The 15,443-nt window shown below is 40.0% G+C and overlaps 7 protein-coding genes across 7 annotated transcripts; 5 read left to right on the plus strand and 2 right to left on the minus strand. All coding sequences in view use genetic code 12, as the record gives it.

Annotated features, from left to right (window-relative positions):
• Positions 1-2: 2 nt before the first annotated feature.
• On the plus strand, positions 3-2,179 carry MAE1 (mitochondrial malate dehydrogenase; the record flags this gene model as incomplete). The annotated part of the gene is made up of 1 exon (XM_001384706.1): positions 3-2,179. Exon 1 carries the CDS (start codon positions 263-265, stop codon positions 2,177-2,179), a length of 1,917 nt encoding a protein of 638 aa, XP_001384743.2. The 5' UTR covers positions 3-262.
• A 1,104-nt stretch (positions 2,180-3,283) lies between these two features.
• ADK1 (Adenylate kinase (ATP-AMP transphosphorylase)) lies at positions 3,284-4,105 on the plus strand. The gene has a single exon (XM_001384707.1). The coding sequence runs from the start codon at positions 3,324-3,326 to the stop codon at positions 4,071-4,073; it is 750 nt and encodes a 249-aa protein (XP_001384744.1). The 5' UTR covers positions 3,284-3,323; the 3' UTR covers positions 4,074-4,105.
• Positions 4,106-4,191: 86 nt separating this feature from the next.
• Positions 4,192-6,108, minus strand: PICST_89727 (pre-mRNA cleavage and polyadenylation factor I subunit; the record flags this gene model as incomplete). Its single annotated transcript, XM_001385056.1, has 3 exons — positions 4,192-5,239; positions 5,384-5,597; positions 5,655-6,108. The coding sequence occupies 3 exons, from the start codon at positions 6,106-6,108 to the stop codon at positions 4,327-4,329; spliced, it is 1,581 nt and encodes a 526-aa protein (XP_001385093.2).
• An 819-nt stretch (positions 6,109-6,927) lies between these two features.
• On the plus strand, positions 6,928-7,749 carry PICST_59900 (predicted protein; the record flags this gene model as incomplete). The annotated part of the gene is made up of 1 exon (XM_001384708.1): positions 6,928-7,749. A coding segment is annotated over one exon (822 nt), but the record flags the coding sequence as incomplete, so codon positions are not given.
• A 906-nt stretch (positions 7,750-8,655) lies between these two features.
• YHM1 (high copy suppressor of abf2) lies at positions 8,656-9,561 on the plus strand (the record flags this gene model as incomplete). Its single annotated transcript, XM_001384709.1, has 1 exon — positions 8,656-9,561. The coding sequence occupies one exon, from the start codon at positions 8,656-8,658 to the stop codon at positions 9,559-9,561; it is 906 nt and encodes a 301-aa protein (XP_001384746.1).
• A 3,781-nt stretch (positions 9,562-13,342) lies between these two features.
• Positions 13,343-13,540, plus strand: PICST_60705 (predicted protein; the record flags this gene model as incomplete). Its single annotated transcript, XM_001384710.1, has 1 exon — positions 13,343-13,540. The coding sequence occupies one exon, from the start codon at positions 13,343-13,345 to the stop codon at positions 13,538-13,540; it is 198 nt and encodes a 65-aa protein (XP_001384747.1).
• A 285-nt stretch (positions 13,541-13,825) lies between these two features.
• Positions 13,826-15,442, minus strand: PICST_47132 (predicted protein; the record flags this gene model as incomplete). The annotated part of the gene is made up of 1 exon (XM_001385057.1): positions 13,826-15,442. One exon carries the CDS (start codon positions 15,440-15,442, stop codon positions 13,826-13,828), a length of 1,617 nt encoding a protein of 538 aa, XP_001385094.2.
• Between the last annotated feature and the right edge of the window lies 1 nt (position 15,443).

The raw sequence follows: 15,443 nt of genomic DNA on the forward strand, positions 1-15,443 counted from the left end.
AGGTCGTTTTCGTTTCTGTTAGAGTTTGTTGTATATCACTTACACCTTGTCTTCCATAGGAATCATCTGATCCACTGCTATTTATTTTTGTCACGATTGCCAAATTGGTCAAATTTTGAAAGGTTGAGAAATTGTCCAATTCCACGATTTCATCCCTTTAGCCTCAAGTGAAAGTTATTTCAAAATCGCGATAATCAGCTATCTGATCAGAATCGCGTTCAACTTTTGATAACACATCATTTCTTCAATTTTCACATCTCCAATGTTGAAGACTATATCCAAACTGGCCCCTCGTGGGTATTTGCGCATTCTGGTAAGATACAATTCTGCCACAGCTACGAATGCTTCCACGAACAAGCCAAATGCCTCTATTCATACCCACACAATCAAGACGCCTGTGGGCATCAAAGCTGCCATTGCCTCGTTGAAGCCTAAAACGACAAGATTGTCTATTGAAGGACCCATTGAGTGTGATTTGGAAGGCTTTCAATTGCTCAATTCGCCCATTTTCAACAAGGGTTCTGCCTTCACAAATGAAGAAAGACAAGCTTTTAAGTTGGACGGGCTTCTTCCATCGCAAATCAACACTTTGGACGAACAGGTGGAAAGGGCCTATGCCCAGTTTTCGTATTTGAAAACTCCCTTGGCCAAGAACGATTTCTGTACATCCATGAGAATCCAGAACAAGGTATTATACTACGAATTGGTGAGAAGACACATCCGTGAAATGTTGCCCATCATCTATACTCCTACAGAAGGAGATGCCATCGCTGCTTACTCAAATAGATTCAGAAAGCCAGAGGGATGTTTCTTGGATATCACCGATGCAGACTCTATAGATGAGAGATTGTCAGTTTACGGTGAAGACAAGGATATTGATTACATTGTGGTATCTGATGGAGAAGGTATTTTGGGTATTGGTGATCAGGGTGTAGGAGGAATCAGAATTGCCATTGCCAAGTTGGGCTTAATGACTCTCTGTGGAGGTATTCATCCCGGAAGAGTGTTACCGGTCGTTTTTGATGTAGGAACAAACAACGAAAAGTTGCTCAATGACGAATTGTACATGGGAAACAAGTTTCCTAGAGTCAGAGGTGAAGAATACTGGGATTTCGTAGATAAGTTCATTCAAGCTGTCAAAAAGAGATTTCCTAGCGCAGTCTTGCATTACGAAGATTTCGGTGTTTCTACTGGTAGAGACATGTTGTACAAATACAGAGAAACATTGCCTTCATTCAACGACGATATCCAGGGCACTGGTGCTGTGGTGATGGCTTCTATCACTGCTGGTTTACAATTTACCAACAAGAAGTTGTTGGACACAAAGGTCGTAATCTACGGAGCAGGTTCTGCCGGTTTAGGAATTGCTGACCAGATTGTCAACCACATGGTTTCCCACGGTGCTACTCCAGAATATGCTAGATCTCGTATCCACTGTATGGATCGTCGTGGTTTGATCTTGGAATCATACGAGGGATCAACTCCTACTCAGCAGTTGTATGCGGACAAGGATGCTGATTGGGAAGGTGTAGATACCAAAAGCTTGGTGGAAGTCATTGACAAGGTACAACCCACCGTTTTGGTTGGATGCTCTACTCAAGCTGGCGCCTTCACTGAAGAAGTCATCAAGACGATGTACAAGCACAATCCCCAGCCAATGGTTTTCCCATTGTCGAATCCTACCAGATTGCACGAAGCTTTCCCTGTAGACATCATGAAGTGGACTGAAAACAATGCATTAATTGCCACCGGATCGCCATTCCAACCTGTGGATGGCTACTACATCTCTGAAAACAACAACTGTTTCACATTCCCTGGAATTGGTTTGGGCGCTGTTTTGTCCAGATGTACCACCATTTCTGACAAGATGGTTTCTGCTGCTGTCGACCAATTGGCCTCGTTGTCGCCAAAGATGGAAAACCCAAAGAACGGGTTGTTGCCCAAATTGGAAGAAATCGATGAAGTCAGTGCCCAAGTGGCCACGGCTGTTATCTTGCAATCGTTAAAGGAAGGTACTGCCAGAGTCGAAAGCGAAAAGAAGCCCGATGGAGGCTTTGTTGAAGTTCCTAGAGAGTTCAACAAGTGTCTTAAGTGGGTGCAATCGCAAATGTGGAAGCCTATCTACAGACCACTTGTCAAGGTGGAACATGTTCCAGAAATCCATACCTACCAAGTGTAGACACTGACTATTATTAAGTGGTTCACCACGCCGTGCATTTCAAAACTAATAGATTATTTATAGAAATATATTCATTGAAAGGTGAGCGTAGAGTACTGGCTGCGAAAAATGTATTATTAAGAAGTGAAAAGAAATATAGAGAGGAAAATAAAGAAATACGAGAATCGGGAAAATGGAGTGAAGTCAAATTGACCAAAAATGTAGTAGCAAGAATAAAGAAAGATATATATTGAAGAACTTAATGTTCAGTTAGAATAGCATTATTATGGGTGAGTGAAAAAGAACATTTATAAATCGATTGAAGACCCAATAGTTCATACTGATTACAAAATTCATAATTTTTCGAGTTCCCAAAATAATAAAACACAAATTGGTCCGAATTTATCCTCGAGTGTTCCTTTGGTCCAAACTCCCTGCCCCACACACAAGCAAGATCTCGCTTTCCGAGAATGTCGTTGTGAAGGATATTATTAACAAATATACCAATATTGAATATGGGCATAAAGACGCTTATTAGTACAAGTTCCAATACGTTCACATTAATATATGAGTTTTCGTATAGATTAGGATACGGACGAATTAATAAGTGTGAAAACAGGAGAATAAGTTGTGGGTAAAAAGTGAATATTCAAATAAAACGAGTAAATAGATGACGAGAGACAAGAAGTAAGATCTCGGAGCTTAAGATACCCACAAGTCTATAGTCCGACAATTCGATATTTTCTTGGATACCAATTTCAGAGGCTATACTAATTTTCTTATCATGAGACAATTTTAACAACTTTAACAAACAGCTGAACATATTCTACAATTTATTCGAGACACCAAATATACAAGGGAGACATACTATTCGTCATAAAAATTCTACACCCACAAAACAGCCCAAAATTCTTAACAATTCTTCACATTTTATTCTTTATACATTTTCTGAAAAGTATTCTTACTCTCTCAATACACATATTATTCTTCCCCAGAGTAAGCGCGCGCTCCCACCTGCACAGACGCATTACCCGGCCGTCCAACATTTTTCACCCGACCTATTGCATGCCGACGTTGGCTAGTAGCTTCTGAGATCTGAAATTATCTTTTCCATTCTTCTTTTAGGAGTTCAATTTCTTTCAGCTCTCGTTTACTATAATACCAAATGACCGTTGAAGACTTGAAGGCCACCGTGGCCAAATTGCAAGAAAGAATCCAGTATCTCGAAAAGAAGGCTGGCCTCGTTCCAGATGTACCCAAATCTGTGAGAATGGTTTTGATTGGTCCCCCAGGCGCCGGTAAGGGTACCCAGGCCCCCAACTTGAAGGAAAAGTTCTGCGCTTGTCACTTGGCCACCGGAGACATGTTGAGAGCACAAGTTGCTGCTAAGACTGCTCTTGGTGTCGAAGCCAAGAAGATCATGGACCAGGGTGGATTGGTCTCTGACGAAATCATGGTCAACATGATCAAGTCGGAGTTGGAAAACAACAAGGAATGCGCCAACGGTTTCATCTTGGACGGATTCCCAAGAACCATCCCTCAGGCCGAGAAGTTGGACTCTATGTTGGTTGACAGAAAGACTCCTTTGGAAAATGCCATCGAGTTAAAGATCGACGACGAGTTGTTGGTAGCCAGAATCACCGGCAGATTAGTCCACCCAGCCTCTGGTAGATCTTACCACAAGTTGTTCAACCCTCCAAAGAAGAACATGATCGACGACATCACTGGTGAACCATTGGTGCAGAGATCCGACGACAACGAGGCTGCCTTGAAGAAGAGATTGGTCACTTACCATAAGCAGACCGAGCCTATTGTTGATTACTACAGAAAGACTGGCATCTGGAGTGGTATCGATGCCTCGCAGAAACCAGCCACCGTCTGGACCGACATCTTGAAGTGTTTGGGCCAAAAGTGATTCTTGTATAAAGATAATAAAAGGTATTTATGAAAACATACACGTAGATGTAGTCGCGTAGAATGGTAGGCTCAGTCTACTGTAACAATACTTCTGTAAAAATCTAGTGCCTTACAATATATGTACATTGAACTATACAGAAAGCAACTTATCGTAACTATTTACTTGGCAGACACCATACACTGCAGCAGCTATCATACCCTAGGACAACCTCTACATTTGCTTGTCATAAGCGTTCATTATCTATAAACTATTACACCTTCTGCTTTTTCAACCCATTCACCTCATCTTCAGCTCCTCTCTTCTTGCTAGACTCTACAGCACAGCTAGCATGCATTATCTTCCTACTGTTCTTACCTTCACCTGGTGCACGCACACAGTTAAACCAGCACCATTCACCCAACTCATCATTGTAGGTGGCCTTGACAGATTCACGGCAGATGATACACCTGTTGTTCATATTGCTGTCATTCGCTGGAACGGCTACAAACGCTACCTTGTTTGTTTTGGCCACAATTCCAGCATCCTTAGTTTCTCCTGTTTCTGACGTCAGGAACTCCAACAAAGCGTCGTCCTTGAAGTTAACCCAGTCGTAGTCGTCCAAGTACCAGTTTCTGGATTGTACATTAGACGTCGATGAGGACAACTTCTTGTTGATTCTGAAATGCCAGTCCAAATGCAAACGCTTCTTGGTTGCCCCATCTGTATCGGTGCTGAATCGTTTCCCACAAAGGGCACATTTCGATGATTTGGCGTCGTACAAGAAGTTGAGGTCACTAATTCTAGGTTTGTTGTTGTTCAAGAAGCCCTGTAGATCGCTGGCTATTTGTTTTGACACCACTTGCAATTCGCCAAACTTTATCTTTTCGTACTCTGAACGATGGATACTACTATGTAAATTAGCTGTCAAGATGTCTTGCAAAGCACTATTGGACAAGTCACCCTTAGGAATCTGGTATTTGATCTTTGGCAATACTATACTATAATCCGGCTTGGAACCTGGAATGGGGTCTTGGTCTACTTTTACCAAACCATACAAGAGCAAAGCCTGAAAGAGGGTGTCCGCTTCGTTCTTCACTGGTTCAACTCTGGAAGCACCAGGTGTAGCAGCAGGCGTTGTAGCAGGCGTAGGCATAGGCGTGTTGATATTACTATTATGGTTATTGCTGATATTGTTATGGTTATTGGTATTGTTAATGTTAGCATTGCTGATGTTGGAATTGTTAGCATTAGCATTATTCCTACTAATATTAATATGGTTGTTGTTGTTATTTTGAATATGACTTTGATTTTGAATTTCATGACTCAACTCCTGTTCCTTGATCGTGTTTAGTTGTGCCTGAACAGCTTTCAATTCTGCCGGTTTCATTTGCTGGCTTAAAAGCAATTTTTTCAATTCCTGTAAAGCATTGAAGCGATCGCTGAGTTTGGCATCAGGATGACTCTGGAGCCGAGACTGGAACACGGCTATCAACGAGTTAGTATCCTCGATCAATGTCATATTTGAAAGATCGGGTGAATTGCCTCTTCTGGCACCTGAGCTATTGGTGGTGCTTGAGACAGCATTGCCAGAACGGGAACCATTGCCGTTCTTCTTGGGATAGCCAGCCTTATCCAAAAACGTCTTGATCTTGTCTAGTTGCTCCCGGGGAAATAATGGAAAATTGCCCCTAACTTTCGTCACTTTCCAACTCTCAAACAATTTGGACGATAAGGTATTACGAATAGTTTCGTTTCCAAGCTGGAACACGTGAGAAAATAACTTGAATATGTCGTCACCTACCAAAATGTTGTATGGATTTCCGGCAGTCTTACATATCGAATCCAAAAGATACAAAGCATACAACTTCTGGTCTGGAATGGCTTTGTAGATACGATTGGTAATGATGTTCAAAATACCATCGGCATTTGCAGGATTTTCCTGAGCAATCGTAGTCAAGTTATCGATGATTGGACGGGAGTTGAACGTCAACTCCGAAACGCTCTGCGCATAGTCTTCCAACAAAGTGGACGCGTTGTCTGAGCCTAAGTCCATTGTTGATGTCAAAGAAGAAGTAGGGCAATAATGGAGATGATGATAGCGAAATATTTGAACTTTTAGTATTCATTAAATCACATGAACCAGTACACGTGACCGAAATATCACCAGTAAGCCAGCATCTTCTAGAAGACACTTATATGAATCAGTATGTAATATTTCATACAATTGTGGACATATCATACCCAACGATCGAAACCGCTTAATCTACTGGAATATGAAGATTCTCAGAAGGTAGTAGGCTTATGTTTTGAAAATTCATTGAACTACGAGCAAAACGGAGCATGTATAGCTAAAAGGAGATAAAGTAAAGCATATCTTAAGATCAAAATATCGGCTATAGTGCTAAGCTGCTTTCTCACCGGTATTCAAACCAAACATCGGAAAAGATCAAATGGGTGCAATTTGAAAGAGATTTCGGAATATTCCAAAAAAAGGTTGCAATTGGAACTGTCAAAAATTATTGCGCATTTGGGGTTCCAATCTCATACATAAAAGATTGCGCTTTCAATTTCAGTATTAGCGAATGCAATTGTTCCCACATCATCCGTAGATTCAAGGGGTTGAAATGAGCATAGAACCTAATTAGGTGACATCTACCTAATCACCATTGATGCCTAATCAAATCATGAAAAGACGCTATGACCAGGCAAAAATGGGACAAGATATGGCTAGCAAATGCTATGGGTTACGTTATCGTAGCCTGTTTGACAGGATACCTACAACAGTATTTGGGGAGAAAATCATACATAATTGGGATGTTTTCTTCTATAGTGATGTTCACGTTTGCTCTGACTGGACTGAAGTACTCCATAATTAGTTAGTGGATTCTTTTTTCAGGGCATAGGTATTGGAATCTGTTTCTCTCAGTTCAATGTTTTCATGAGTCGTTTACAAAACAGCCCCCTTGCTATCGGTCTCTTCCATGGGAGCTGGGGGTTGGGTGCCTCGACGTCTCCTCTTATTGCTACTGGTTTAGTGGAAGCTGGAATTAAATGGAATATGTTCTATCTTATACTTCTTGGGTTTCTGATCTTCAATATTGCCAACTGTTATTTGGCTTTCGTTCACTGGGAAAGTTCTTTGACACCCTGGGATCCCAAAGTTAAGAAGACCGATGAAATAGAAGAAAACCTTTCAAAATTAGACGGGTTGATGGCGGAAGCTGTAAGAACCAAAATGACCTGTTGGGCATCTTTGTTTGTGTTTTGTTATCAAGGTGCTGAAGTTTCGTTTGGAGGCTGGTTAACTACCTATCTACGTGATTATAGAATGTTTACATCCACTTCCATTTCATACGTTGCTACATGTTATTGGTTTGGAATCACATTAAGTAGATTGGTAGTTACTACTTTTATTCACAGAAAGATAGGAATTCCCAGAGCAAATTTTTTATTGGCTACTCTTGCTATCGTTTTTGTTCTCTTGACTTGGTTAATTGATAATTTGATCTCTGAGATTGTTACCATATTTATCAGTGGGATATGTATTGGGCCTATCTATCCATTAATGATTAGTCATGTTATTCAGGGAAATTTATTGCCTGATAGAATACAGATAATTTCAATGACAATTTCATCAGCCTTTGGATATTCTGGTGGTGCAGTTTTTCCATTTCTTATTGGGTTGATTTCTCAATTCACTAAACCATTTGTTGTACTTCCGCTGTTCATTTTTTTGTTTTGCCTAATGCTAGTTTTTTTGGATGATGATAAATGGGTTCCCACTCAATTCGTTTAAGAGAAAAATACTGAGTGAATAGTTTCATCCCTCATGTTTTTCAGATTTAGATACCAATATAAGTTAGGGCCAAAGAGCAGAACGACTGTTAAGCAAAGGGAACCTTCCTTTTTCAGACTATGAGGTTTCTCTCGTGAAATAAGACTAAAATTACAAATCATTTCATTAACTGGTGTGGGTTTATCTCTATCATTATGTCAATGCAATAGACTCCAGGATATAAATTGCTTTCTTCATTTACTGGTGAAGAAAGAATCCAAAAAACATGGCGAAGTACATAGAACATATTTAGATTTATTGGTCCTAGAATCGGGTTCAAATCCATTAAAATCACAATTTGACTTTTTTATTCAAGTGCAAGAGATGTTTTGATCTTCTATCCTGGAATATGGGCAAAGTGTGTTTGATATAGTACTCGTTGAAGGATATTCAACCTACTCCCAAAACCTCTTTGTAAGATACATTCTTATTTCTTTCCTGCTTTTTTCAAGCCTCCTGATCTATAATTTCTTATCTCTAAAGCTATACCATAAGTACACCAAATACTCTTCTACAATCATCAGTCCACTCAGTATACTCCACTTTTCCTCCTCCACACAAGGGTACATACAGTCTCCACAATCTTTTATCAATTGTTTTGCACCCAATGCCACCTAATTTACCTTATCACGTGCCATTTCAATGACTAATTTGGCAACTCACTATTAAGCGCGGTGCGCACAAAAATTTTCACTTTTGTACTGTGAAAAATTTCTGACCTTTTCAGTGGTTCAGATTTTTCTTTCTCCCTTCACTAACCATTCAATGTCCCCAGCTGCCTCCACTGACAAGAAACAATCTGGTATAGCCAGAGTATTGGGCTCGGCATCAGCCGGAATCTGTGAGATTGCTGTCTTCCACCCAGTTGACACTATCTCCAAGAGATTGATGTCTAACCACGGAAAAGTCACTTCAGCAGCTCAGTTGAACACCGTCATTTTTAGAGAACACGCCGAAAAGGCTTTGGGTAAGCGTCTTTTTACCTTGTTCCCAGGTTTGGGTTATGCTGCTTGCTACAAGATCTTGCAAAGAGTCTACAAGTACGGTGGTCAGCCTTTTGCTAACGAGTTCTTGACGAAGAACTTCAAGGACTCTTACGACTCGTGGTTCGGACCAAAAACCGGTAAAGCATTGATGTCTGCCACCGCTGGTTCCTTGATTGGTATCGGTGAAGTCGTCTTGTTGCCATTGGATGTGTTGAAAATCAAGCGTCAAACAAACCCAGAATCCTTCCGTGGAAGAGGTTTCCTCAAGATCTTGTCTGACGAAGGTTTCGGCTTGTACCGAGGCTGGGGTTGGACTGCTGCCAGAAACGCTCCTGGTTCGTTTGCCTTGTTCGGTGGTAATTCGTTTGCTAAGGAATACATCTTTGGCTTGAAGGATTACAACTCGGCTACCTGGTCACAAAACTTTGTCACTTCCATTTTTGGTGCTTCCGCTTCTTTAATTGTCTCAGCTCCTTTGGATGTCATCAAGACCAGAATCCAAAACCGTAATTTCGACAATCCTGAATCCGGTTTCACAATCTTGAAGAACATGGCCAAGAAAGAGGGCCTCTCCGCTTTCTTCAAGGGTTTGACTCCTAAGTTGTTGACCACTGGTCCTAAGTTAGTCTTCTCCTTTGCATTGGCGCAATCGTTGATCCCAGCCTTCGACAAGTTGATCAAGTAGACATCCATTTAATTCTTGAACTCTTCTTATTTCCATTATTATTTTCTTTTTTATATGTGTTTTTAGAGAATTGTTTAAACCTTGTATATAGAATACATACGCAAACAGGCACAATTGTAGGCTCAACTTCGTAAATCATAAATGTCAAAAATCCATCTATATGGCTCATTCAGTATATATCACGTGAATATCTAGATTAGGCAAAATGATAAGAGAAAGCAGCAATTCTTGGGTACCACAAAGTTGAAGGCGTCCGAGTGATAGTTTAGCAAGCAACCAAGCAGAAGTCATATGTAGTGGATTTCCAAAAACAAATCTCCCTGTAAGTATTATTGCTTGGAGAGAATGGTAGTGGTAACCACGGATTGGACTTGTACTACCATTGGTTGGATACGATTTTATGAGCAGCCAACAACATTGGCGGGGGAGAGAAGGTCAAATAAACCTTACAAGATTCCTTCTATTTTAAGGAGAATTTAAAAAGCTTTTCAGCAATTAATATAAGGTCCAAATCCATTTTCCTATAAAAGTCCAAAAGGAAAACTGGTCTCTACATACAGGTTTCATTTCCCCAAAAGAATTGAGTTGGCTTACAAAGTAATATGCGAACGGATGAACTCCAATGGCATGATCCTTTAGAATACCTAGAGGGGAGTCATCGCTACAAAAGAAGATATTTATTTCTATGACGATAATAAAAGATACAACGACTCACCCAAATTATTTAGCAATTTTTTCTATTGCTTTAGGAACAATGTTCTTCTGTTTATACATCATTAATGGTAATAACCATCCAATACTAAATAAAGTTATATGGGAGAGAAGGACAAGGTGGACTCTTGCCGAGGCCATTGCTCTCGCTGCACTTGTCGTAGCCGCAGCGGCCTATGCTTTACCGTATTGGATAGCGTTTGCATATATCTAAGCAGGTTCACGCGGAAAAGTAGTTATCACCACTGATTTCAAAGCAGTAGATTACGCTATCGACTACTGTAAGGAATTGGGATTGATCCTTACTATCAAGGCCAGTAACAAGGTGATATGTCTTGAACTACAATCTAGGATCAACGAATACTTCTGGGACAGCAACAAATGAACCAATACTGTATTGGACCGATGTGTCAATATGCGCCAACGAAAATATGGGCGGCGGCAAAAGACAAGGACTGTAAGAACTATGCGGACTGGGGCACGGTACAGGTTGGTGTGCTATTCTAATGAAAGAAAAGAACAACGGATATCAGTGTTGGGCCCATTGGGTTAATAATACATCAAATCTGCAGTTAACAGGTATGTAAATGAGGTGATGCGAGCCTCCCCTCTGCTGAAATCGCACTTAGTATAAGAATTCTACAGTTTCAGAAGCTGTCTCTTTAAATAAGTACTTTCTGGCGATATTTCCTTGTTTGTAAATGGAGAATCCCAGACTACAGGGAAATTTACACCTATTCTGTGCTTTCATTTTGGGTAGACGATTTATCTAGTTCTATTTTCAACATGTCAGGGTTATCTAAACCGTTGCCAAGCGTATTGAAAAAATTCTAAGGACATGTATCACTGTAATATGAGGTACATGTGTAATATCACCAGGAGGGATACATTTTGGGTATTCTCCAACCTTCTGTATGGATTAGACGAAGATTTATATGCTATGTAGTAGACACTTTGACATTAATCGTAATACATGCCATTTTGCGCAAAGTTCTTGTGTACATAACGAGATAGTGGTGAATTCTTCTTCTTCCTAGGAAATGAGAACTCCATTCTATATCCATGAAATGATCATTGAAATCGGGTGGTATGAAAAGTCTCCCTTCCTGATATGAATAAATTCCGAGGGTCGGTTTGAATTTTATTTTGGGTTTAGCTTAACCAATTCCGGCTCAAACTTATTTTTAAAAAAATGCACTGTATGCAGCGAGCTCATCTTGTAACAGGAATTGTTGCTGTTGCAATGCCAGTTCTGGAGCGCGATTGCGCACCTTCAAGACGCTGCAGCAATCCTGTATAACTATTGCATACTATGCTTTTTAAGAAGACTAAAATAAGTCATGGACAAAGCAAAAAATAACGTTTAGCAGCAGATATAGGGAACTGACATATGCAGCAAATTTAGCTGAATTGAAGGCGGCATTGAGCTTTTACAGTTTTGATAGTACAGTATCTTCTGTTCCAATGTCGCACCTGTATTACCAGGATGTCGTCAAGTATTCCTCACATTGTAAGTGATAACTTGGCCCTCTTCACTACAGTTTTGCGCTGAGGCAGACATTATATTCCTGGCAAATATTCTTAATATTTTCACACTAAATGAACTAAGTACCGCTGAACATATCTACAAATTCGTACTATTCAATTTGCAGTCGTAGAGAAAGACTCGAAAACAAGTGCAGCAATTCGCCGAAAGATGATGAATTTTTATAGTAGAAGGTCAATTAGTTGAACTTCAAAAGAAAATAATTGCGTTTTGTAGGTCATTACCATGGTATGTTGAGCACCAAAGGTAAGAAGAAGGCGTCACCTAAGACAATCTCTAAAGATGGTATTTATGAGACTAAAGTTGTTTATCGAAAAAGGTCCGGAAAAGATTAGCCCATTGTTGAATAAAATATTGAATGCATTCTTGATTCTTAGTTCCGGTTGCTGTTAGAAAATGTTACATACATGTAGTGGAAAATTAACTAACTTTATTATAAATAGTAGCTTGTAGGAAAATACTTGGGCCATAAGCTAAATCTTCGAGCTCAATCTCATTTATGTGCATCTACTGCTGGAAATATACTCAATAAGTTTCCCATAGTTTAATTTGTTGAAATCTACTGGACCATTGTGAATTACAATAGTCCAATGGGTCTCGTAATAGTATGGATGTAAGCTGTATTTTCTGGCTACTGTTTCTCTTCTTCCTCACAAGAATCCATATCGCAGTTCCATCATCAGTTTCTTCTGTCTCAATTTCTTCGTCATTTGGCACGGATTAAAATCTATTGCTAAGACTACCGAAGAACACATTAGGAAGTAGTCTCCAATTATAATCCATATTTATTTGCAATAATTTTGTCTTTATTTTTTATTTTCTTTTTAAAATCACATAGTGACAGAAAGAAAGCCCTCACAGATCACCGCAAATAAAATGGCTCTTATAGTCCAATTATTTTTACTTTAGCGGCAAGTGAAAATATATCTTAACATATGTATTGAGTTGTATGTCTATTCGTGGTATAAAATTAAAGGCTGGATGGTTGGTACAATGTCTCTCTTAAAAATCGGCTTGAAATTTGGGGCCAAGTTTGAACCAATTCCGGGCCATACTATTAACAGTAACCAGACGGTTAGTACCAATTCCGGTCACTAGTGTGAATAAGAAAGTCACTGCATACGAATCTTGATCACCTCTTTTGTTACTTTTGTATGGAAGCTGCCCAAACTGAGTCATTACTAATCTCTCACGTGATCAAACCCCGTTTCAAAATTCACTTTCACAAGCGAAAATGTATCTAGACCCTGAAACGTGGTTTCTGTGACTAAGCTTTATGACCAGAATGCTTATGGTAACTGATTTCATATCCCGGATCCGAGTTCATTCTTTTCGATGAGTAACATCTTCCACAGAGTATATAAAGAGAGAAGATAGCAGAATCTGACAAACTTTTGTTCTTTGTCTTCAATAGCATTATATAAGAGATCAAAATTGGGACTAAACCTATAAAGAGATTTCTAAGAGATTTAAACGAAAACGACGATTTATAAAAACCGCTAAGGAATACAACTAAAAGCAAAAATGAAGTTCGTGCTATACATGCTCTACTTTCTCAAGATTAATCTACTTCAGATCATAGTACACGGCCAGAGAAGCCACTCGATTACACTACAACACATAGACAGCTCGATTTTCGAGGCTACAAGATGTACTCCAGAAACAGAGGAATTTGCTGACAGAGCGTTTGTAGTCAATATCACCGATATTCCAGTGATATGATGGATTTGGCGATGACAATGGAATGTCTACAATGTAAAGGAAAAGGGAAAAGGTACAATAGCATAACATGCATAACAAAGTTTGGTTCGTGATAAAGGGCTGTCGTGATACTGTCACTGCAATCCACTAGATAGTTATAATTATTAATTAGATATAGTTCAGAGATATAATGTAATAATGATTTCATTTTTGTATACTATCGTAGTCCTGTAACTGATTTTGTTACAATGAAGTTGTAATGATGACAGCTATCTAACGAGCCAGCAAATGTGTTTTTATACTAGATTAGAACTGCAAGGGCTTCTGTATATTCTGCACTCCAAAGGCATCGTAATATCCGAGCTTGGTCAAAGACACCAACTCGTTGGGCCACTTGTTGGCTCCAAGAATGGTATCTAATTCCTGAGTTGATGTCTTGCCTTCAAGAAGACATAATCTGAAAACAGCATCCACTTTCTTCTTTTCACGCTGGAGCTTTTCTGCGGCCCTTTCTCTCAATCCTCCAGCGGTGTTCGCAATATTCATGGCATTTTTCAACAAAGTCTTACAATTTTGTAGCAATACCTGCGAGTTCTTCTCGGCTGGCTCATACCCCGAAATCTGGCATCGTTGAAGCTCTATATCTGCTCTGGCAATGATGACCTCACTGATCTGACCCACAAGAGCTCCTAATCCTAAGTCCACACCAGAGGGTGTCTTTTTCTTCTCTGCCAACAACTGACTTAGTATATCCTGAGCCTTTTTCAAGTTTCCCGACATCTGGGTCAATGACTTCCAGTACAACTCTTTAGATTGTAAAATTCCACTGGAATTGACATTGGCTAATGTAACATCATTGCGATCAAGCAAGCTCTGGATATTGTCAGCAGCCAGCATATACCTTTCTGGAGTGGCAGGAAGCTCTGCGTTATTCCAGACTTCAAACAATTGGTCAAAGTCGTTCGAGGTCAATCCAACTATATAGCTCTTTGCAACCTTCAATTCCAGGATCTGAACTTCAGAAATATTGGCTACCATTTCATTTTTGTTGGCTGCGACTTCACTGAAGTTGTCTATAAGATCGCGCGCTATATTGTCACTTCTATCTAGAAGAGGCTGGATCAAGTTGGTTACTGCTGGAACTTGTGAATCGAAATCAGTTACATTCTCAAGAATAGCCTGTGCCAATTTGTAGCACGACAACACCGATTCCAATATATCTACAGGCTGAACTACCTCGTCACTCGTGTACTCCTCTTGCTTTGTTTCTTCATGAAGACCACCCTGTTGATAAAGTTCATTATTAGACTCCATAGCATTAACATCTACTTCGTTCAACTCCTGTAAGAACTTCTGGAATTCTACCATTTGTAAGTCCAAAAGAGCCAAGAACAAGCTCTGTGCTCTCTGAGTGACCTCAAGCAATTGGTTGAAATCAGATTGGTCATTTTCCTGCTCGGCCTCTATAGCTTCAGTGTATACTAATGCTGTGTTGAAGAGCAAATCTGAAGGTATCGCTATATTGGAAGTTTTTGCTACGGTCATCGCTGTTTCGTGAGCAGTTATAATATGAGCCAAGTCTTGTAATACGGATCGCTTGTCGCCTGTCAAGGCTTCATCCACGTTCGTCAACTCGTATATTTCTACACCATCAGTCTTGATGTATTGGTTGTACACCAGGAAGAGCAATCTGGAAGAATTGTAGAAGGCATCAAGGTTTCTGCCTTGAGTTCCCAGTAACGAAATCGACTGCAAATAGCTGGTGTAAGCTTTCTGGTAAAATCGCAAGCTCTTGGACAAGTCGGATCCGAGCCACCTGTCTCCCGACTCCTCGTCAATCGAGCCTTGTTCAAGGAAATCTTCAGCTGTGGTTGGTTCATTAGAAGAGTCTAGAGATTCTTCCTGTTTGCTGATGAGAGCCATG

The sequence above is a fragment of the Scheffersomyces stipitis genome, chromosome 5, assembly GCF_000209165.1.
Source record: "Scheffersomyces stipitis CBS 6054 chromosome 5, complete sequence".
Lineage (NCBI taxonomy): Eukaryota > Fungi > Ascomycota > Pichiomycetes > Serinales > Debaryomycetaceae > Scheffersomyces > Scheffersomyces stipitis.